The sequence below is a fragment of the Podarcis cretensis genome (genome assembly GCF_951804945.1).
Source record: "Podarcis cretensis genome assembly, chromosome: 11".
Taxonomy (NCBI): domain Eukaryota; kingdom Metazoa; phylum Chordata; class Lepidosauria; order Squamata; family Lacertidae; genus Podarcis; species Podarcis cretensis.
In genome coordinates, this window is record NC_137180.1 from 205,332 (window position 1) to 229,428 (window position 24,097).

Consider the following 24,097-nt stretch of genomic DNA (forward strand, 5'->3'; position numbering starts at 1 on the left):
CTGGGAGTGGCTGCGGTCTTAGCAATAAAGAGTACAAAAGGCCACCCCTACCTTGGCCACTTTTGCGATGTTGTAGTGGAAGAGGGAGGGCCCAGGGATGAAGAAGTCTTCTCGGACCCATCTGACCATGTTGCCTTTCTTATTTTTATTCCTCCTCTTCTCCAGTTCCTTACCTAAGCAGGGTCGGGTTTTGGAATATGCATGCAAAAGAACCCAGCATTAGTGCTCCCTGCTCAAAACCTCCAGTTTTCCCGCTGGGACCAACAAAAACAATTATTGGTTTCACCTCAAAAATTATAATTCAGAATTGGAAAAAAGGTTCAGAAGGGGGCAACCAAAAGGACTGGGGTGCTTGTGGAGCAAATGCTGGTTGCAGCATTTGGGGGGCGGTTCCGTTTAGAAAAACGGCGAGGAAGAGGAGACACAATGTATGGCTTGGAGAAAGTGGAGAGAGAAAGCTTTCTCTCTTGCCCTCATAACATGAGAACAACTGGACCTCCAATGAAACTGAAGTTTCAGGATGGTCCTTCTTCTTGCAATGCACAGCTAAACTCTGGAACTCCCTGCCACAGGAGGCACTGATGGCCACGGACCAAGATGGCTTTCAAAGAAGATGAGGCAAATTCATGGAAGAGAAGGCTACCCATGGCTATTAGCCAGGATGGCTATGCTCTGCCTCCATGGTCAGAGGCAGCAAAGTACAGGAGTAGAAAGAGCTTGAATTCTGCTTGCTGGATTCCCACAAGCATCTGATCAACCCCTGTGGGAACAGGATGCTGGACTGGGCTGGGCCACTGGTCAGGTCCAGAAGGCTTTTCTGATGAACATCAGCAGTGAATTCCTCCCCCAAGACTGCCCTCTCATCTCTGGCCAACGGGGTGTTGGCGTTAGGCCAGTGCTAGCACAATTCTGGCCCTCCTGAACTCCCTGATCAACCCCAGCAGCAGCCAGCATGGGCAACACTCAGGGATGATGGGAGTTGGAGCAGCCTCTGGAGGGCTACAGATCTCCCATCCTGCGGCTTACAAGAAACAAGCCATTTCCCAGCATCCTCCTCACCCATTTTGGCTATCATGATGTAATGGAGATGGTACAAGGCCTCCGCTGACTGCAGGCCAATCTCCTTCACGTTGTCTGCGAGGTGAAGGGACAAGAGCGCCACCAGCTGTCCAAGAAGGGGGAAATCCTGGGATACCTAAGAAGTGGAGAGAGAGAGATGCACAGTCAGCCCTCGTCCCACAGAGCCCAGCAAGAGAAAACCGTCTGGCATGCTTTCAGAAGAAGAAGAAGAAGAGTTTGGATTTGATTTATTTATTTTTTAATGGATTTTTATTAAGATTTTAAAGGTTAGAAAAAAAAGATAAACAAATATCAATTTAAACAAAAAAAATAAAAAACAGACAATTAAAAAAAACAAATCAAACCTTTACATAACTTTCTTTCCTTTACTTATTTCCTTGACTTCCTCACACCTCCCTTTTTTGTATTCTAGTTCAATTAGATATTTCAGCAAATCCTTTCCATCTTTTTTTTTATCCTAATAATTTATCTTAATATACTATAATTTTACATTCTCTTCTTTCACCAATTAACAATCCATTTTTACTTAGACCTTTATATCATTTCTGCTAAAACCACATAACTTCATTCCAACATCCTTCTAACATTCCTTAATTTTACAATGTTTCTGTAGATAAACTTTAAATTTCTTCCAATCTTCTTCCACCAACTCTTCTCCTTGGTCTCGGATTCTGCCAGTCATTTCTGCCAGTTCCATATAGTCCATCACCTTCATCTGCCATTCTTCCCGGGTGGGTAGACCTTGTGTCTTCCAATATTTTGCAATGAGTATTCTTGCTGCTGTTGTGGCATACATAAAGAAAGTTCTATCCTTCTTTGACACCAATTGGCCGACCATGCCCAGGAGAAAGGCCTCTGGTTTCTTCTGAAAGGTATACTTAAATACCTTTTCATTTCATTATAGATAATCTCCCAGAAAGTCTTAATCCTTGGGCATGTCCACCAAAGGTGAAAAAATGTACCCTCAGTCTCTTTACATTTCCAACATTTATTATCGGGCAAATGATAAATTTTTGCAAGCTTGACTGGTGTCATGTACCACCTGTAAATCATTTTCATTAAGTTTTCTCTTAGGGCATTACATGCCGTGAATTTCATGCCTGTGGTCCATAACTGTTCCCAGTCAGCCATCATAACGTTATGTCCAACATCTTGTGCCCATTTAATCATAGCAGATTTCACCATTTCATCCTGAGTATTCCATTTCAACAGCAAGTTATACATTCTTGACAAATTCTTAGTTTTAGGATCTAACAGTTCTGTTTCCAATTTTGATCTTTCCACCAGAAAGCCAATTTTCTTATCCAAATTGTAAGCCTCCATTATTTGGTAATAATGAAGCCAGTCTCGTACTTTGTTTTTTAGTTTTTCAAAACTCTGCAGTTTTAATCTGTCCCCTTCTTGTTCCAAAATTTCCCAATATTTCGGCCAATTGGCCTCCATATTGAGCTTTTTCTGAGCCTTTGCTTCCATTGGTGACAACCACCTTGGAGTTTTGTTTTCAAGCAAATCCTTATATCTTATCCAGACATTAAACAGTGCTTTCCTGACAATATGGTTTTTAAACGCTTTATGTGCTTTGACCTTGTCATACCACAGATATGCATGCCACCCAAATACATTATTAAAACCTTCTAGGTCCAAAATGTCTATGTTTTCAAGAAGCAGCCATTCTCTCAGCCAACAAAATGCGGCTGATTCATAATAAAGCTTAAGGTCTGGCAGGGCAAATCCACCTCTTTCTTTAGCATCAGTTAGTATCTTAAATTTCTTGCCCTGCCAGACAAATCTAGAGATATCTTTCTGCCACTTCTTGAAACAATCCATTTTGTCCCAAATTTGCAGTGTTTGAAACAAAAACACCATCCTTGGCAATACATTCATTTTTATCGCAGCAATTCGGCCTAGCAATGATAACTTCAAATTTGTCCATATTTCTAGATCCTTTTTCACTTCCGTCCAACATTTTTCATAATTATCTTTAAATAAATTCACATTCTTAGCAGTCATGTTAACCCCTGAGTATTTCACTTTCTTAACCAATGTTAATCCTGTCTCCTTCTGAAACTTCTCTCTCTCAATCACTGTTAGATTTTTCTCTAAAACCTTAGTTTTCAACTTATTCAACTTAAATCCTGCGAGCGGTTGCCGAACAACTCCAGGCACGCCTGGAAGAAGCGGACCATTTGGATCCCTTCCAGTCGGGATTCACGCCTCATCATGGGACTGAAACTGCCTTGGTCGCACTGGTTGATCTCCGGCGGGCTAGGGACAAAGGTGAGAGCTGTTTCCTAGTTCTGCTGGATCTCTCAGCAGCGTTTGATACCATCGACCATAACATCCTTCTGGACCGTCTTGAGGGGCTGGGAGCTGGGGGCACTGTCATACAGTGGTTCCGCTCCTTCCTCCTGGGCCGTGTTCAGAAAGTGGTGGTGGGGAATGAGTGTTCAGACCCCTGGGCTCTCACTTGTGGGGTGCCTCAGGGTTCTGTCCTCTCCCCCATGCTTTTCAACATTTACATGCAGCCGCTGGGAGAGATCATCAGGAGGTTTGGGCTGGGTGTTCATCAGTATGCGGATGATACCCAGCTCTACCTCTCTTTTAAATCAGAACCAGTGAGGGCGGTGAAGGTCCTGGGTGAGTGTCTGGAGGCGGTTGGAGGATGGATGGCGGCTAACAGATTGAGGTTGAATCCTGACAAGACAGAAGTACTGTTTTTGGGGGACAGGAGGCGGGCAGGTGTGGAGGATTCCCTGGTCCTGAATGGGGTAACTGTGCCCCTGAAGGACCAGGTGCGCAGCCTGGGAGTCATTTTGGACTCACAGCTGTCCATGGAGGCACAGGTTAAATCTGTGTCCAGGGCAGCTGTGTACCAGCTCCATCTGGTACGCAGGCTGAGACCCTATCTGCCTGCGGACTGCCTCGCCAGAGTGGTGCATGCTCTGGTTATCTCCCGCTTGGACTACTGCAATGCACTCTACGTGGGGCTACCTCTGAAGGTGACTCGGAAACTACAACTAATCCAGAATGCGGCAGCTAGACTGGTGACTGGGAGCGGCCGCCAAGACCATATAACACCGGTCTTGAAAGACCTAAATTGGCTCCCAGTATGTTTCCGAGCACAATTCAAAGTGTTGGTGCTGACCTTTAAAGCCCTAAACGGCCTCGGTCCAGTATACCTGAAGGAGCGTCTCCACCCCCATCATTCTGCCCGGACGCTGAGGTCCAGCGCCGAGGGCCTTCTGGCGGTTCCCTCATTGCGAGAAGCAAAGCTACAGGGAACCAGGCAGAGGGCCTTCTCGGTAGTGGCCCCCGCTCTGTGGAACGCCCTTCCAGCAGATGTCAAAGTGATAAACAACTACCTGACATTCAGAAGACATCTTAAGGCAGCCCTGTTCAGGGAAGTTTTTAACGTGTGATATTTTACTGTATTTTTGGTTTTTATGGAAGCCGCCCAGAGTGGCTGGGGAGGCCCAGCCAGATGGGCGGGGTATAAATAATAAATTATTATTATTATTATTATTATTATTAACCTGACCAAAGTCTTGAATCAATTCCAATACTCTTTTGGTACTAGATTCTGGCTCCTGTAGTGTCAATACCAAATCATCAGCAAATGCTTTCAATTTCTACTGTTTAGCTCCGACTTGTATACCTTTAACCAATTGGTCCTTTCTAATCATATTAAGCAGAACCTCCAGGACCGATATAAAAAGCAATGGAGAGATTGGGCAACCTTGTTGTGTTCCTTTCTCAATCTTAAACTCCTCTGTGACTACATTGTTTACAATTAATTTAGCTTTTTGTTCTGAATAGATTGCACCTATACCGTTTTCAAAACCTTGACCTACCCCCATTCCCTGTAAATTTTTCTTCATGAAACTCCAAGAAATATTGTCAAAGGCTTTCTCCGCGTCCACAAATATCAAAACTGCTTTGGTGTTAATATTCACTTGTAATTTTTCTAAAATGTTAATTATATTCCTCGTATTGTCAGACAAGTGTCTCCCCGGTAGAAAGCCCGCTTGATCTTTATGGATTTCTTCTACTAGTACCTTTTTTAGTCTTTTAGCCATAATATCAGCAAAAATTTTGTAATCCACATTGAGCAAAGATATGGGGCGGTAGTTCTTAAGCTGTGTCTTCTCAGACTCTGTTTTCGGTATAAGTGTAATATAAGCTTCCTTCCACGACTCTGGTGCCTTTTTCCCTTCCAGTATTTCATTGCAAACTTCCTTTAAAGGCTGTACTAGCCATTCTTTCAAGGATCTATAATATCTTGAAGTGAAACCATCCAGCCCTGGGGATTTGCCCAATTGCATGTTCTTAATGGCTCCTTCTACCTCCTGGTCTGTTATTTTATAATTCAACATTAGCTTATTTTCTTGAGAGATTTTTTGTAATCCATTTATTTTCAAAAATCGATCAATGTCCATTTCTTTCTGAGTCTCCTGTGTATATAGATGTTTAAAATACCTATGAAAGCACTTCCTGATCTCCACTGGATTCTGTATATTCTTTCCCTCCACTTCCAAATTAGTAATAGTATTAAGTTTTTGTCTTTTTTTCATTTGCCAAGCCAGCAGTTTCCCACATTTATTTGCCGATTCAAATGTCTTCTGTCTCATCTGTTTGATCTTCCATTCTATTTCCTGATTCATCAATTTCATTTTGCATAAAGTACTACTCCTCTTTTCTTAACTTTGTCTGATGAAATAAATTCATGTCCCAATCTTTTATTGCTCAATATCTTCCTGTGTAGCCTTATCACATGTGTTTCTTGTAGACAAATCAAATCCAATTGTTCTTTTTTTAATAAATGAAAGACTCTTGCCTTTTTTCCGGGGAGTTGAGTCCATTCACATTCCAGCTTAATACTTGCAGTGCCATGATGTAGTTACTCTGCTTCTCCTCCAACAGCACTTAGTACTTTATCTATTTCTGTTAGTGGTGTTGATTTCCCTCTTTTTGGTGAACTTCTGTCCAAAACTCCTGGCTCTTTTCCAAGTTCTTTCTGCAGATCTTCTCCATGGTTTCCCAAAAACTTATCTTTTTCCTCCACTGATCTTATCTTTATCTTTCTTCTTTTAAAGCTAAAGAATAGGCCTTGGGGAAATTCCCACCTGAAGATGATTTTGTTCCTTCTCAACAGGGCAACCAAATCTCCAAAGTTGGACCTAAGATCCAAAAGATGTTGTCAGGGACCTGACATTGGAGCGTGAGGTGGAGGCTGGGCTCCAAAGCGATGCAGGAGAGGGGACCAGCAGGGGGGAAGGAATTCAACGTAACACCAGTAGAGAAGGGAGGGAGATGGAGGATTCAGAGAGAGGTCTCCAGGACCCTTCATCTGAGACCAGTGGAGAGAGCACGGGCACGCCTCTGCCCACTCCTTCCTTGCGCAGAAGAGTCCCACGCAGGGAGAGTAGGCGGAGACTTGGCGTCAAACAGCTCTTATGCTGGAAGAGGTTCAAGAAACGCCCACTGACGGATTCTGCAAGCGACTGAACGGCCACAGAGTGAGGGCTTTCAGCCAAAAGCATGGTTAGCCAGGCAATCTAGCCAAAAGTGACGGCGACTTACGCACAAGTAACCCCTTATAACCATTACAGATGTTTCGGTATATCTTTAAAGATTTCCACTCTTGACTGCAGAATTGTCAAAGAATTCTGAAAGTGCAGACCCAAAATTTTATCTCTCTCTTCTTTAGATCGGAGAGTAATCAGACAGTCCCTTATTTTATTCTTGTTTCCTCCTCTTCCAAGTCTGAAGGCCCTCACGATTTTGAATTCTTCTTGTTTCAAATCCAACTTCCAGAACTCTGCAAATTCCTGTGTCAGAAATTCTATCAAACTGCCCTTCTCTAATTCAGGTACAGCTCTAATCCTTAAATTCATCTGTTTTTCCTTAAGTTCAGTCATAGAAAGTGTCAATTTATGGTCCTCAATTTGCCTCTGTAGATCTGGGACTTTCTCTGTTTCCAGTTGTTAAATTCCACAGCAGCAGCTTTTTCCTTAGCTTCATCTGCAGTCTGTCGGATCAAAGTAGATTCCTGCAACAATTTCTGAATAGATTCTGTATTAGTGTTCACCTTTTGTCCCAAGCTATTTAAGCTTTCTGTATTTAAGTCAATTTTAGTGGTTGCTGCGTCTACCTTCACTTTTGCCTCGTCCACTGTCATCTTTGTCTCTTCAACCATCTTATTTGTCTCTTCGACCCTCTTATTAAGTTGCTCCAAAGATTCATTAATCTTGGCCAGTGCAATCGCTAAAACATCTTCTGATGACATTCCACTAGGCTTAGATTGTGTTGGTACAGTCGCAGATGGGGTAGGGAGACCAACGGCTGATGGTCTTCACTGCCAAATCTTCCCAGACCTTGTTGTTTTGTCTGGGAATGACGAGTCTACTTTTTCTTTCCCATGTGCCATAACACTTAAACAATAGAAGAGCCAAGGTCAATCCCAGCTACACAGTTTCTCTTTGCAAGTGGAAAATTCCCCTAGTATCAATTTCAGAAACTTCCGCTAGGTGGAAACAGTTGCAATAGTCCAAAATGACACCTTTTAAACTCAAATAAAAAAAATAAACAGTTCCAATTTTTTGTTACTTTCCAGTTACTTTCCCTCCTTTTTAAGAGCAGAAGAGGACAACTAACCACAATGTATCTCTCTTGCTGAGCTAGCTGTCAGCAAGTCTTCTATTCACAGTTAATACGCAGTTCAAAGCACAACAGTCTTTGTCTATTGGCAGCCCGTTCCCAAGTTTTGAGCGGTGGATTTTAACTTCTTTCCCTCTCTCTTGCAGGTATATATAGTCCAAAACTCCCCCCTCCTTCCCCTGCTTCCTGGGGGGGGGGGGTTGATACTTTTTGTGTTAGGAAATTAATCCTTTCCAGTCGGATTTCCAAAACTTTAGCTTGTAGTCTCTTTGCTTTGATCTATTTACAAAAGCGGAAGGCGGACTTCCTGTTTAAACCTCCCCGCATCGGTGGGAAATTAAGTCTTTTTCGTCCTTTTATACTTCCAATTTTTCCTATTCACGGGTAGTTGCTTTTGAGGTCGAATTGTCACAGGAAGAAGTCAGTGCTCTCCGGTAACGGCTGTGCGGCTTCGCTCCAAGGAAAAAGCAGTTGATTCACAGCACCGCGCCGCTCACCCTGCTTCGCTCCGGAACCGTAATCGGTATTCCCTGCGAATTGGGGGGGCCCAAAAGGTGCCCGCCGAATCCCACACTCACAGGCTTCTCCAACCTGTGATTTTTGAAGGGTCTCCACTTCACCGTAGCGGTACAGACCCGATTTCCTCGAGGCAGATCCCTCCTAGTCAGAAGGATTCCACCATTACCGATGGCGCTAACCCGAAAGTCCCCAAGAGTTTGGATTTGATATCCCGCCTTTCTCTCCCTTTAAGGAGTCTCAAAGCGGCTAACATTCTCCTTTCCCTTCCTCCCCCACAACAAACACTTTGTGAGGTGAGTGGGGCTGAGAGACTTCAAAGAAGTGTGACTGGCCCAAGGTCACCCAGCAGCTGCATGTGGAGGAGCGGAGATGTGAACCCGGTTCCCCAGATTAGGAGACTACCACTCTTAACCACTACACCACACTGGCTCTCAGTCGGCAAAGGTGGCTGAGAAGGCTCTGGTGTTCCCACAGCTAACAGATGAGAACTATAGTTTATGGTCTTTTCGGGTGGAGGCGCTTTTGACCTCTAGAGAAGTATGGACCTATGTAACTGATGACCCTCCTGACCCTGTAACTAATGCTTGGTCGAAAGGAGATGCAAAAGCCAGGGCAATAATTAATTTGGCAGTCAGTGACCAGCAAGTAGTCTATATAAGAAATAAGAAAACTGCCAAAGAAATGTGGGACAGTCTTGCAGCAGTGCATATTAGAAAAGAGTCAGTGTCTGCATTGATGTTTTTCAAGCAGCTGTACCAGACCAAGTTGCAGCCTGGTAGTCATTTGGCAGCACACTTGAGACGTCTGGAGGCAATACACTGCGAATTAATTCGAAGGGACATGGAGATACCTTATATTCAGTATGTTTTTATCATTCTTTCTTCCCTTAATGAGGACTTTGATGGTGTAGCTAGCCAGATATCTGCTGTTCCACCAGCACAATTAATCGTGGAAGGGGTAACGGCATGATTAGCGGACTTCCGGGTTAGCGCCATCGGCAATGGCAGCATTCCTCTGACTGAGAGGAACCCGCTCCGTGGAATTCGGGTCGTACCGCCGCGGCGAAGGCAGAGACCCTTTAGAAATCCCAGGCGGATGAAGCCTGGGAACGTGGGATTCGGTTGACACCAGGAGCGCCCCCCTACCCACAGGGAAACCCCTTTTCGGGGGTTCCGAAGTGACGTGGGGTGAGCGGTGCGGTGTTTTGAATCGACCGCTATTTTTACGGAGTGAAGCCACGTAGCCGTTGCTGGAGAGCGCTGACTTTTTCTTGTGGACAAATGGATTTTAAACAGCAACCCGTGAGTAGAACGGAAATTGGAATTCTAAAGTATTTAAAGTTTTTTTAAAAAAAAAATGGTACCGATCAGGGAAGGTCCAAACAGGAAGTCCGCCTCCCCTTTCTGTAAATAAACTGAAGCAAAGAACCAGTTAACTAAGGTTGTGGAGAGTTTTGTGTAAAAGACCTAAATTCCATTGATTGAAACTATCATCAATATCTTTTTTGGAAGCAGGGGAACCTGCAGGAGAAGGTTAAAATCCGTGAAATTGAAGTGCCACATCCCCAGACCCGGGAGTGGTCTGTGTGAGCCCGTTGACAGTGATTTGACAGCTGTCAAGTTAGCTGTTAGGATACAAAAGAAGGACTTTGTTTCTACTGCCTGTTTTTGTTACAACTTTATGTTTAAAAGGAAGAAAGGAACTGTTATAATTCAATGTATGGGACCTTTGGGTCGGTGCTGGAAGGAGTGAAAAAGAATTTGAATCCCTCTAGAGGGAGCTTTGGGTTATTGTCGTAAGGATGCAGCTAAAGATAAAAGCCTTGAGAAACTAGTTTTTGACCTTGGACTATTTAAGTATGGCTGTTAGGAAGGAAATCGAGTGTGAACTGAACAGGACATTTTATCTCTTGGGAAAGCTGCAAGACCAGATAAATGTTATGGCTACTAACGTGGTAATCTTGGAAGCAAAAGTAGGTTTTGGCAAAGAAGTGGACAAGAACCAAGCACAGGAACCTCTTTCAACTGAACAAATTGAAAAATTTGAAAAGGAGAATCTTGTTGTGAGCAAAGTGAGGAAAGGGGGACCCGTAACCCTACAGAGGCAAATAGTGGATTACTACTTGAGGCCCTACATGATGACAACTAGGAGAAGTAAATATTTGGAGATGGAAGCCTGGTTTGGCCTGGAAGATGAAAGATGGAGAGATCACCCTATGTGGAGATCAAATGACCTTTGGAATATAAATCCGAGCCAGGTGGAGATTGGAAGATTGGAGCTTTGGGGACCTTTGGATTTGAAAAGAGTGTGAAACAAGATTTGGAATACTTTATAGGCCCTACTTTTAACTATGGAAGTTTGGCAGGAAGTAATATGATGACTGTTGGGTTGGGGCTTCCCCAAGATCTGATTTTCAACATTAAAGACTATCAAAAAGACTGGCAGAGCGGACAGGAGAGAGACTTAAGAGCCTCGGATTTAAGATCTCCGGGCTGATGGTTTTCCGAGATTAATGGAACTATTGAGGGGCCGAAACCGGGGAGGGGATTTGGTGAAAGAAAATTGGGAATCTAAAGTATATATAATATAATTTTTTTTTTTTAATGAGAGATGGGAAAATCGCGGAATTGAATTTTTTCTTTGACCTTAGGGGAAATGTCTTAAGTACAGATATATAAGTTTTAATGGGAAATAAGATTAAACAAAGTTAAAGTGGATGATAACTTGGTGAAGGAAAGAATGGAAAATTACAGTATATTAAGATAAGATATGAGGATAAAATTAAGATCAAGGATGTGTTGAAATATTTATATGAATTAAAATATAAAGAGGGGAAGTATAGTATGTTAAGATAAACTATTAGGATAAAAACAAGGTTGGAAGGATTTGCTAGAATATCTAACAGAATTAGAATACAAAAATGGGAGGCATGAGGAAGTCAAGGAAATAAGTGATTGCAACTAAGCGAGTTAAAGGTTTGATTTGCTTTTTTACTTTTTTTCTTTTTACCTTTGTTTTTTATCTTTCTTTTTTCTGTATTTTGATATATGTATTTTTTTTAATTCTTATTTTCTTTTTTGACTGTATTTTTTCTTATTTTTTTTTAACCTTTAAAATCTTAATAAAAATTTATTAAAAAATAAATAACGGCACGATTAATGGGCGAGTTGGATAGAAGGGAGGCTTGTGCCATAAGCACTCCTATTTCCAGAAACAATGAGGAACGCCATATGCAAACTTGTGTTGATACGACTGCATTTAAAGCTGCAAAGCGTTGTTGGTTCTGCAATAAGCAGGGACATTTTGCAAAGGACTGCAGATCCAAAAGAAAGCAAAGTACTCCCAAGTCTGTTTCTGTTCGTCAGTCACAGTCATCAGCCCAGCAGCCGACATTGTACCGTAAAGACAGAAACGAGCCGCGAGCTTTTCATGCTCGGACTACAGATCGTAAAAGAATTAAAGGTGCCAAGTGGAAGTCTTTTTTTGTGGACTCAGGAGCATCTCAGCACATTTGCAACAATCGAAGCTTGTTTATTTCTTTCGAAGAGGAAATTGGTAATGTACATTTAGCCAATTCACAAGTCTTGCAGTCGCTTGGCAGGGGTACTATTAAACTTGACTCTTTAAACATTACGATAGCGAACTGCATTTACTGCCCGTCAGTGGACAATTTATTGTCAGTAAGAAGTTTTGCTCGTCAAGGCATAACTGTGCGTTTCTTAAAGTCAATGTGTGAGTTTTTCAATGGGAACAAACGTCTATTGTATGCCCGGGACTCTGATTATATAGACTGTATTTTCACACCTACTCCCAATCGCCTATAAATTGCAGAGCAGCACAGTCAAGCCAGTGGTTGAGGAGTGTAAGGCCACATTCCGGGTGTGTCCATGAAGCACACAGAATTCTGGGACACCTGAATTTTGCTGATGTAATTAAGACAAAGAATATTGTTAATGGCCTAAACTTAAAACCATGTAAATTCTTTATGCAATGTCTATCCTGTTGCAAGAATAAGATTAAGGTTGCACGCAAGGGTAGGTACTCAGATAGGAAAATAACTGAGCCATTTGAGCATGTACATTGTGATTTAGTTGGGCCACTCCCACCATCATTAGGAGGTTCTAAGTACTGGCTTACCCTGATAGACCAGTATAGTAGATATTGTTGGACTTATGCAATAGCTGAGAAGTCCCAAGCATTTGAGAAGTACAGAGCTTTTTGCAACTGGGTAAAAATGCATTTTGACAAACCAATTAAGTATCTGTTTTCTGACCGGGGCAGGGAATTTTTTTCTGAGGCACAGGGGCCTACTCACGAGTTATCTTGCCCCCGAAGTCCCTGGCAAAATGGGCTTGTTGAAGTTGTGCAGCATGACCTGCAGGCAGGGGTTAAAACTTATCTGTACGATGCTAATCTGCCCAAAGTCTTTTGGGCTGAAGCGCTCAATGCCTTTTGTTACGTTAGAAATCGCAGTTATCATTCTGGTTTAGATGTCACCCCCTATGAGAAGCTGTTTAAAAAATGCCCTAATCTGAAATACCTACGCATTTGGGATTCAGATGTAATTATGCATTATCCCGCTAAGCAGAAATTGGGTGAGTGCAGTGTTCTGAGAAAATTAATGGGCTACCAGAAGGGGGCATACAGAATTTACATACCAGCAACTGGCAAATTTCATATTACCAGAAGCATGATACAAACTGTAAATTGGAATGGCGTTGCTGTTTTCCAAGATACTAACGGTATAAATGATACTGAGGAAGAAGAGGAAGAAGCAGCAGCAGCAGGAGGAAATGGTGCTTCTGAATTAATGGAACAAGACAAAAAGCCTGTTGAATCTGATAATTTGTTTGATGATTTAAAGTCACAGGCACCCGAGGGGAGGTTAGATTCTCTTGAGTTTTCTGACCGTGATCTTAGCCTACAGGCACCTCTTCAGTCTGACAATGATGATTTACAACCTGAAACTAGTAGTTTACTTAGTCCCATTAAGTCTGAGGAGTCTGACTCTCCTTCCGGACTGAGACGTTCAGATAGAAAGAGACAGAAGCCACAACGTTTTGCAGATGAACTTTTAAATACTGTGTATGCCAATAAGGCGGTTTTTGAGCCAAAAAGCTACAATGATGTTCAGAATTTACCTAAGCACCAAGTAAATTGGTATAAAGCTATCAACTCTGAGATAGCTTCTTTAAAAGAGCATAACACCTGGTCTCTTGTACCACAAACCCCAGATATGAGACTTATTGATTCAAAATGGGTTTAAGAAAATGCAAATGGGAAGGAAACGCCTATGGTATGTGGTTTCACCTTTACAGGTGAAGATAAGCCATTTCCTAACAAAACTTTGTATCGTTCTGCTATAGGCAAGCTAAATTTCATTCAAAGAATCTCAAGACCAGATATAATTTATGCTTTTCACTTTCTGGCAAAATTTGTGGAAAAGCCCACTACGCAATGTTTCTCTGCTCTTAAGAGAGTGGTAATGTACCTTAAACATACCAAACATTATAGGTTGCAGTTTACATCATGTATTGACAAAGGTTTTGAAATTTTCTGCGATGCATCTCATGCAGTGGAACAAAATAATTGCAGGGGTGTGTCTGGTATGGTGTTTTGTTATAAAGGTTGTCCATTTGAATGGAAGTCCCAGACACAAACCATTATTTGTCTCTCCACAACAGAGAGTGAATTATGTGCATGCGTTCAGGCCACTTGTGATGTGGAATGGTATCTGCAAGTATTTGCAGACCTACTGTCAGGGACTCAGCGGGAGCGCAGGGAGGAGAGGAGATGGAGAGCGAGGGGGAGCAATCCGAGGGCAGCGTAGGAGAATATGACAGCAGCCCGATAGATTCCATGAGCCTCTCCAGCGAATCGGAAGATTCACAGAAGGGGGCGCCGATGGGCAGGGCAAGGGGCGACCCAAGGGGGGCACCCCAGAAGCAAGGGGCCAGCGGGGACTCCCAGAGCAGCAGTTGGAAATCAGGACCAGCTTCCCCACCAGAGCGTAGTGGGGGGGAGGAGTCCCAGGTGTCAGAGCCCACATATGCACCACCAGCGAGAGAAGATGAGTCAGGGTTGACCACGCCTCCATCGGAGAGCGAGTTAACGGTCAAGAGGAAAGTTGCAGGCTGGGCGCGTGCGCCAAGTTCAAATGTACAGGCGAGCGGCACAGAAGGTAGCCCGGATAGGGAACCAGGTCCTAAAGCACGCCGGAAGGAGGGGCAAGAATCGTCAGGGTCAGCGTCAGAGGAGTCCAGGAAGGATGAAACCCTAGCGGGCAGGAGGGCCCAGAGGAGAAAGGAACTTAGGAAGAGGTGGAGCAAGGCTAGAGTCTTAAACTGGTGTGGAAGGGGAGGAGACTCAGACGGGACTTCGCCGGTCTAAGGTCGAGACGTAGAGCTGCACGCTGCGGCTTTAAAATGGAAACTGAACCTCAATAAAGACTTTTGTACATAACTCCAGCCTAGCGTTGGTCCTCTGTGAGCTGGGACCTGGAGGCAGCTCTGACACCTACAGATGAAAGTAACACTACTAGTAAGAGTTTACCTTGATTCCCAGAGCAGACTCGCTATCCTGTTTTCAGAGACCAATACTCAGCGCACTAGAGTCTTAAGGTTACGTTTACAGTTTGTAAAGAAACTAATTGCTGATGAAATGATTGTATTTCAATATGTTCCAGGTGACAATCAAATTGCAGACATTTTTACTAAAGCACTTCCAAAGGTTACACATGAAAGACATGTACAAAATATGCTTTATGTTTTTGTTCCACAATGATGAACCGCAGGGGAAATGTTGAATGGTTTCTTTAAATGTAAAGGTTCATCATTGTTCCACCAGTTGTGTATGTCTTTAAGGGGCCAGAGCAAAATAGCGAGACCCAGCTTTACAGCTGTGAAACATAGCAGGTGCTGAGTTGTATTGATTAAGCTGTGTCAGCATTTGGGTGTAGTATATAAGGAGCAGCACCTAGCTTTCCCATTACCCTGGGGGATGGGTTGGTGGTTGGGTCTGGTTTGTTGTTGGTGTATTTAGTGTATAAGGAGTTTTTGTTTTTGCTATGAAAATCTTGTTTAAGTTATTTTTGAGTCCCTTTTTATGCATTGTCTCCCCAGCAAGCTCTCTGCAGTGCTACTATACTGCAAAAAGCTAACACTGGCACCTCTCAGGTGGGCACTATTGCCGTTATAAGAGAACAAGAGTGGTGAGTTCATGGTGAGTCCTGGCACCTCTTTTTCTAGAAAAATAGCACTGGCTGGCACCTTCCCCTGGAATGGCCATGCCATACAGCTTTCATCTAGTTCACACCTGAACTTTCCAACGCAATACGATTTGAAATTGCAGCGTTAAGCCTTGGTCACTCACATCAAAGTCCAAATGCTCGGAGACATATTTCATGAGTACGTTGGTGGTCTTGACTGCTCTTTGCCTCTCACTGATTTTTGTGGAGTCAATCCAGCCATTTGTGTGCTGCGGGAGAGAAATCATCGTCATCACATGGAAGGACAACCCTTAATCCAGGTTTGCAAATTCACAAAGCTTCATAGAGGGGACAAATTGCAAAAGGGGGTTGTTTTGTAAAGGAGAAAGTTTGCTGCAATTTGTTTATTATTATTAATAATAATAATAATAATAATAATACCCCACCTTTTTCCCAGACAGGGACTCGAGGCAGCTTAGTAGAATGCCCCTTCCGACCTTCAGGAGGAGGGGGGGTTGTGGGATCACGACCCCGCCCACACTCTGCGAGGCTGGCGTCAGCCTCGCAGGAGACAGGGATTCACCCAATTAGCATACCCTGTGGCGCCAGCCAATTGGCTAGCGGCAGGGGCGGGCCTTCCTAGGGCCACTTAAGGTCAGGGCAGCCCCTGGCTCACCCCCTTTCTTCCCTGGAGACGACGCAGTTTGCAGTTTGCAGTTTGGGTTTCCCTCAGCTGCTGGACCACGTGGAGTTATTTCAGAAGAGGCTTGCCGGCAGGGAAGTTTACCTTTCGTTATTCCTTTCTCCTCTAGGAGTGAGCGCTGCTTAATTCGCCTTTATTGCGCTGCTCTCTTCATAATTGGGTACTTTGGCTGAATTTTAATTGATTGGGGTGCCTGGGGGGGTGACTACATTGCCATTCGTCGTTAATTCTGCTGGTGCGTTGCTGTTTGTGTGTGTGTTTATTGTTCCCGTGGTCAGCAGAGGTGCTTCAGAATTTCCTCATCCTTCCTCCTTTTGCTTCTCCCCCTCTCTCCCCGTGGTTTGAATGCTCTTTAATCAGCTGATTTTACACGGTCTCCGTTCTGCCCCCCTTGTTTCTCCCCTCTCCCCAGCTAATTTAAACAGTCTCCATTCTGCCCCTTCGTTTCTCCCCTCTCCCCGGCCAGCCCTCACGTTTCCCGCATATCAGCTGTTCCTGCTTGTGGGAGATCTTATCTGCCTTGCCTGGAGCGTTCCTGCCTTGCTTCTTGGTTGCCTTTGTTCTTGAGCTGCAGGGCACCTCGTGGAATATGCTGTAGCTTCACAGAAAAAGCTCCCTTTCTTTTACAGGGAATTTTCAGCATTCGCTGCTGGTGTTGCTTTATTTCTAAACTGCTTGATTTTCAGGAGTTGTTATCTCTATTTTTGTGGGGCTTTTTTCCTTCTGGGGGTTTCTCCCTTTGCGCTCCATTCCAGCTGCTGCAGTTTAACACGGGAGCTGTAATTGAGCTAAAATCACTGTGTGTGTGTGTTTGTGTGCTTTCCTTCCAGCATCTCTTTCACGTCTACAGTTTTACAGGAAGCTCTGTGTGTTTTGGTGCAAGTTCCCTGCCCTCAGGAGCTTGCCTTGCCTGCTGCTGCATGCCCCCTTCAGAAGAATTTATTCAGCTTTGTGGAGCTTTTTCTGGTGATCCGTTGCCTGCCCTCGACTGCTGACTGCCTGTCCTGCAAGGAGCTCAAGGAAGAAAGGCCGGAGGACACAGCGCACCCATCCAATCAGGTTTTTGCTGTTGGGGCTTCATGCTTTAGCTAGGGGTTTGTGCAGGGGAGCGTGGTGCAATTAGGTGGATGGCAGCTGCGGGAGGAGAGCGGGCTGCATTTGGTGCCGGTTGTGTTTCATTTTCCTGCTGGGGTGAGGGGGCAGAATTTCTTGTCAAATAATCATTTCAGCAGCATTCTTGAGGGGGTGAGTTCTACAGGCTGTTTTATTTTCGCGCGGAAGTTTAGACTTGGAAAGCATCGGAAGCAGCTGTGCCGTTGCCGGGCAACCACCGTGCCCCTGCCGCCATTTCATCCACCCACATGGCCTTCCGGGCGGTTGCCATTTTACTATAGGCACTCCACGTGGGAAGTAATTTTAAAAACCCTACCTTTTAAGCCTAACCGGCGGAAAAACCAGGGAAATAATTAATGTTCATAAGGGGTACGTGGGGAATGCCTGCAGGTTTTGCTCTTGCGGTTGTGGAATTTTTTCAGTGTTAAAGGGCTAGCGTTAAGTGTTTCCGCACATGTTCCTTGCCGCTAGGCAGTGGGAACGCATTACGGCCGCCATTTTGATTGCCCACGTGGCCTTGCGGCGGCGGCCATTTTAGGAGAGGCAAAACCACGTGGGATCTACTTTTTGAGTGCCCCTCACTTTCTATTTGGTTTTAAATTCAAAAGCAATATAAACAATATAAACAAAGGAAATAAACACAAGCAATATAAACAAAGGATGATAGCGCAATTATTAATAGAGCCTAGCTTAAATATGAGCATGCAAGGGGCTGCAGGGAGCCCCTCCTCTTGGTGCATAAGCTTGCATAGAGCTGGCTACAGCGTCTCTGGCTAGGCTAATCTTAGAATTAATATCCTCTAATTAATTTGACTGCTTTTGTTTATACTTACACTCTCGAGAATTTCATTCTGGGAATTTAGGAAACACATTTAAATCAAATTGAAGCATTAGTGCATAGTATATTGGAATTCAAATTATTTCATTCAGCTTGCGGTGCTCTGTGGAGCTGTGTCATTTACTCTCTGCCTAGGCTTTAATTTTATAATTTGGTATAGTCAATTCATAGTTATAAGGAAAAGAGATCCAGGTTTTACATCATTTGATTTATTAAAGGGTTTCTTCGCCTGCAATCTCTTGCGAGCTTTGCATACAGGTTATAGGGAATCTAAAGCAAATAGCTCATGCCTCTTTTACGTTCATCTCTTTCTGGTATTTCATCAGTTAGTTTATAAGTATATATTTAATCTGGCAATTTTAAATCATTTGGTTGATTTTGATAATAGTGCTTAAGGGCTTTTGGGAGCTTTGCTTTGCTTATAGGTTTGTTGCATAAGTCAACTTATCATCTTTCACTGCTGTATTGCTGGGTTACAATGTATAATTCTACCTCTAGCTTGCTGCATAGCTGCTGACATTATCAAAGGTGCTCTTCTGTTTATTATAGACTCAGTATTCCTCTAAATACATTGCTTGAGGTGTGGGCTGGTATTTTGGTCTGCTATCCAGTGCAGATAATAATGAGCTACGGTGATATTGTTTGCAGCTAAATACAATTTGTTGGAGATTAGTTAGGCATCTTTGATTCCTTTAAACTCACCAGTGCAGACAATACTGAACTACTGTGATATTGCTCGCAGCTCACCCATATAATCCAAGCTAGTTGGCGTTGATTTTACTGAACCAGGCTAATTAAGGGTATCAAACTATGTCTGCTCAAAATGCCGCTATATCTGGGGTGGCACAAGGGAACCAGGAGGGGTCCCAGGCCTTGTAATGCCTACTGTATCGGGGGGGGCATAAGGGAACCAAGAGGGGCCTCAGGCCTTCGTAGTGCCTAGTAACCCACATACTTTGGCACAATTTTTCAATGCTTTTAGACATTTTATAGGCAATATAGGCCCGCAGGCCAGGTGGCAGCGGCACCTCTTGCGCTCACCCAAGAATGCATCCCGGATACGCCACCTAACATTGTGGACCGCCCTGGTACCTCCGCGGCCACTGCAGCAGTGCTGAGAGCAGCCAATGATTCAACAGTGAGTCCTGTGTCCAAGATGGGTTACGGTAGCCTCCTGTGCCCTGCAACCCACAGGCCTAGTCAGTGTTTCCTCTGCTTTGGAAACCTTTTACCAACAATTCAGGCCCATGATCACTACGGCCTCTTCCGAAATAGTGAGGAGCTCCTTTGCACTTTGGCCTCCTTATTTAGGGTTCCACATTCGAGTAGCAATCCATTTATGCATCCTCACACATAATTACAGTCTACGTGTCCCTGGGTTTCCAATGACAGATCCTCGGGAGGTAGGGCTCATGCTTACAATTATAACCTTTCTGCCTCTCAGTATACCCCAGACTTTCCCAGTATTCCACAGGGAATGCTGTGGAAGGGAGAAAGAAGTCTAAGTAAGAAGAAGCATTCGGCCAAGAAGAGCAAAAGAAGTAAGCCTTCTGATGCCGAGGACGATTCAGAAAAGCTTCCTGCTGCCCACCACCTGCTGTGTTCCGAGCGACCAGAATTACTGGATGGAGCATATGGGTCCCTATGTGGGAAAAGGAAAGTCAGAAAATTTGAAGCCAAGCGAGTCCCTCACCATGAGGTTTGCTGGGAGTACAACACGGGTGTGTGCCAAGGGCCAAATTGTAAGTATGTGCATGAATGTGAGAAGTGCCTAGGTAACCACCCAGCGTCTTCGTGTTTTAAAGGTAAACAGCCTTTTCCGGGCAGCAGGGGGCATTTCCATCAGGGGTCTTGAAAAGCTCACAGACCCGCCAAAAAGAACAGCCAGAAACTGGTATTAATTTGGCCCTTGACTGGGATGTTCTCTTCTGTTGAGCCCTCACCTCTTAGAACCCTTCTCGATAGATACCCTAAAAATAGAGGCAGCAAAGAGTTTCTCTTATGGCCTCAGGATCCTCATTTCATTACCCCCTAACTCGGGGAACCCCCCCCCCAAACCAAAGAATCAGTTCGGGAAGTGTCCCGTCTAAAGCCATTTCTGAGCCTTGGGGAAGAGAGGGGGTTGCGGGCTGGCCCCTCCCACATGCGTGGGGGCTGGATTTCAGCCCCCGCGAGATCCAGGGAATCCCCGGGCGTGCCTGCCCCCCCTGCCTGCCAATCGGCGGGCCAGGGAGGCGTGGCCTAATACTATTTAAGGCCAGGCACGCCTCGGGTCCGCCCTCTTCACTCCTCGGCAGCCGAGAGGTTTTTTCCTTTTTTTCCCCTTTTTTTTTTACCTTTTTTTTTTTACCTTTTCTGTTCGAAATCAGGGAGAGGCTTTGCTAAGAAGTCCCGTCTAAACAATTATCGCACTCCTAGAGTGGCAAACCTGTCCCGGACCTTTGACCTTTAGTGCTTAGAAATAAACATCTACTTCTCTAACAAATTTACCCCTGGGGTTAACAAGGGCATCACGGATGCACAGGTGCAGCGAATTGCCACAGCCATTCCGGGAGCACCTTTGGAGCCTTGGGAACATGATGTCCTGAAGGGAGTATTAGCTTCAGGAGCCAAGCCCACGCTTAGATCTTTTAAAAGGGCTTGGGTGGACTTTATGGAGTTTCAAGGCAAACTTATAAAATAATAATAATAAAATATGATAATGATAATAATAATAATGACAATAATAATAATAGTAAAAAAAAAAAAAAAAAACCTACGCTTGACACACCTCAAGGTAAATTAAAAAATCCTAAGCTTCACACGCCTCCTACCAAGGCTGAAGCTCTGCAATACTTGGTACATTGGAGAGTGCTGGGTCGTGCAGCAAAGACTCTTAAACATCCAGTAGGCGGCAATCTCTTTTTTCTGTAAGGTTGTTTAATCCAGAGACCCTGGTGTGGCCTTCTTAGTGTGAAGGGCACTGTGGGGCTGGCGCAGGCCGCAGCCTCCTAAAAGTGATGGTAGAAGGCCCTTAACTTATGACATTCTATGCTAATTCATAAATAAATAAATAAATGTAAAATAATAATAATAATAATAATAAACCATAAAAAAAAAAACAAGAAGGAAGAAAATTAAGAAGTATCTGTTGGTCCGAGGACAAGGCCCAGTTATTTACAGCTGCATACTCCATTGCCTTTGGCGCTATGCGCAGTGGCGAAGTGGTTTGTAAGGGCCAACCAGATTCCATTGCCCGAGGTAGTTTGAGAGACCTGACCTTGTTCAGATCCAATTTAGTCCTGCATGTCCAATGTTCCAAAACCGATCAGCAGTAAAGGACACTAAACAATTCATGTACATGGGACCAACCGTCTCAGGTCCATTCCTCGAACATTGGGATGGCTCCGCCTTGCACGGCATCAGTCCATGCACGTTATGCGAAGGGCGATTGCTGCCTGAGGTTTACCCTCAGCTAAATTCACGGTTAACTCCTTTCGGATTGGGGCCGCCACCACAGCAGTGCATTTGGGACTCTCATCTGAAAGGATGAAGGACTTGGGGGCAGTGGAAGTCTGATGCATTAAGGGAAGTCTGATGCATATAAAGGATATATTCATAAGACCTTGTGATTGTTCACAGTATACCTGACCTGGCTTTGTTACCTTCTTTTGCTTTCAGGTGACGTTGTGATGCATATTTGGAGTATAGGCCCTGCACCGTCCACTGGGATATAAACCATGCCGCTAATGGGGACCTAGGGTGCAGGAGCTACGAGGGCGCGCATCTGGATAATCGGGCACAGCATGGTGCATTGGGCCAGGGTCCGCGCCATCAATTCCGGTCTCGGGCCGCACCTTAGCTACATAAATATATCTTGGATCTCTCGAAGGAGAATGCGCTGGGCCAAAAAATGTTGCCCGCTATTAGGGCCAGAGAGGCGGCGGAGGGGCCCCCAGATGCTTTAGTTATCCAATTAGGCGAAAAGTGTTAGCTTACAGAAAGGCAGTCGACTTGATGTGGCATATCTTTAGTGACTTGGAGGAACTTAAGGCCTCTTACCCAAACGTCACTACTAGTTTATTTGGGGCCTCGTGGATGGAGAGGCGGGTTTGGAGAGATTGCAGGTGCCCGATAGCCATAAACAGGGCTAGGAAAGCCTGGCATTGGGCGGTGGTGCGTAGAGTGGCAGCCCTGGGTGGGAGTGGCATTGAGGGCCCACCCAGTGCCATGGTCATCCAGCTGAGCGAGAACGACTTGGCGTATAGGAAAGGGGTGGACTTGATATGGAACATTATCAATGACTTGGAATTGTTGAGGGCATCCCATGAAAACATTACAATAATCTGGTCATCTTTGCTGGAAAGGCGATGTTGGAAAGGGATGCAGAAAAACCCGTGGCTGTGAACAAAGCTAGGAGGATTGTGGAGCGCACGGTGGCTCGTAGAGTGGCCGCATGGGGCGGTCGGGTCATTCAGCACCCATGCATACGGTTTGACAAGGAAATGCTTTATCACTGGGATGGCGTGCATACGGTTTGACAAGGAAATGCTTTATCACTGGGATGGCGTGCATCTATCTGATGCTGGCAATGTTATTTGGTTGGCAGATAATTTTCAAGGCGTTAGGGATTGGTTACAGGTCTGAGGGTATTGGCGGCGAGCCGGCTTGCGGCTCGGTGGCGGTAGGCATTGGCCGGGGTATTATCATGCAGATGAGGTTGGGGGGGAGGAACGCCATCACCTCCCCCAATGCTTGAAGGGTAGTTCGTTAAAGGACTCCGAGGGGCGACGCCTCGTCCGAAACCTACGGAGGCTAGGGCCTAAAGCGCGCCCCCGAGCGGTAACCCCTTGGGGAGCGCCTAGGGATATGCATCTCGGGTGGCTCCCCCTGTTGGTGTTTAACCCTTCCCGGTCAGACCGGATAGTCGGTTAGGGCCAATGCCTAAAGCCAATACCCTTCTTTCCTGTAATCAATAAAGTTGTGGCCATTTTTCGCCCATTAACCTAAAACTCTGTGTCCGTTGTCTTCATTTATTCCACCTGTGGGGGGGAGGGAATAGCCACACAATTAGATATTAATTGGCTCTTGGGTTGCTTTTGTTTTATTATGCATTTTCTGTTCTGATTTTGTATTTTTATGTTGTGAACTGCCCTGCAATCTGTCATTGGTGTGTTTGTGTGTGTGATAATTACAACAATACAACATACACCTCACCACAGCCATAGCAATGGAATGCAGGAAGCATCCTTAGACCAAGCCCAGCCATTGATCCACAGGTAATGAGGACTGGCAGTTGGCCCTTTGGCCTTTCAGACAGAGAGCCTTTTCACAGCCCCACCTGGAGATGCTGAGGACTGAACCGGGGACCTTGGGCATGCAAGACAGATGCTCTGCCCCGAGCCATGGCCCTTCCCCATAGGCCATCAGCAGAGGACATATCTTGTGTGCCTTGCACAAGTATTGCTAGCAGAACAGAGGCCCACTTGATCATCAGCACCCACAACCAGTGAGTTGGCCACAGATGCCCCCCGTGCAATCATTTCAAGAGGGTCTGTCCTCCGGCATGGGAGCTGCTGCTTCCCCCTGCTCTGACACCTTGGGGACTCCCTTACCACTAATATCTTCTGCAGCGTCTCCAGAGAGGGGGCCTCCGACAGCAAGCTGGTGAGCATGTTGAGCCAGATGTAGATCGTCTCTTGATAACAGTCCTGGAAGGAGAGAAGCAAAAGCAGTTAGAAGCTGAAGACCCCCATGGAAATCCCATATGCTCTGGAGCCTTCTAGTCCAAATTCGTAACAAAGCTTATGCAGGGGTTCAAGCAAGGCACACAAAGAGTCATAAACATCAAACGTTTCTTGATGTATGTAAGGTTACAGGTCATGCAATATAAAGATATAGGACTCCACACTGGGCTCAACTTCCTTGGGGTGTTCCAAGGCAGAGGGCCTTCTTGGTGGTGGGGCCCACCCCGTGGAACACCCTCCTATCAGATGTCAGA

At 44.9% G+C, this 24,097-nt stretch overlaps 1 protein-coding gene across 1 annotated transcript in view; it reads right to left on the reverse strand.

The window, feature by feature from the left end:
* LOC307226517 (maestro heat-like repeat family member 5) overlaps nt 1-24,097 on the reverse strand; it is a gene marked incomplete at both ends in the record, with an annotated part of 39,516 nt that overhangs the window by 4,098 nt on the left and 11,321 nt on the right. Inside the window, 4 exons of the mRNA XM_079995212.1 lie at nt 52-173; nt 1,060-1,195; nt 15,628-15,732; nt 23,712-23,807. Of these exons, the coding sequence (XP_079851338.1) occupies nt 52-173; nt 1,060-1,195; nt 15,628-15,732; nt 23,712-23,807 (459 nt within the window). The remainder of the gene's footprint in view (nt 1-51; nt 174-1,059; nt 1,196-15,627; nt 15,733-23,711; nt 23,808-24,097) is intronic.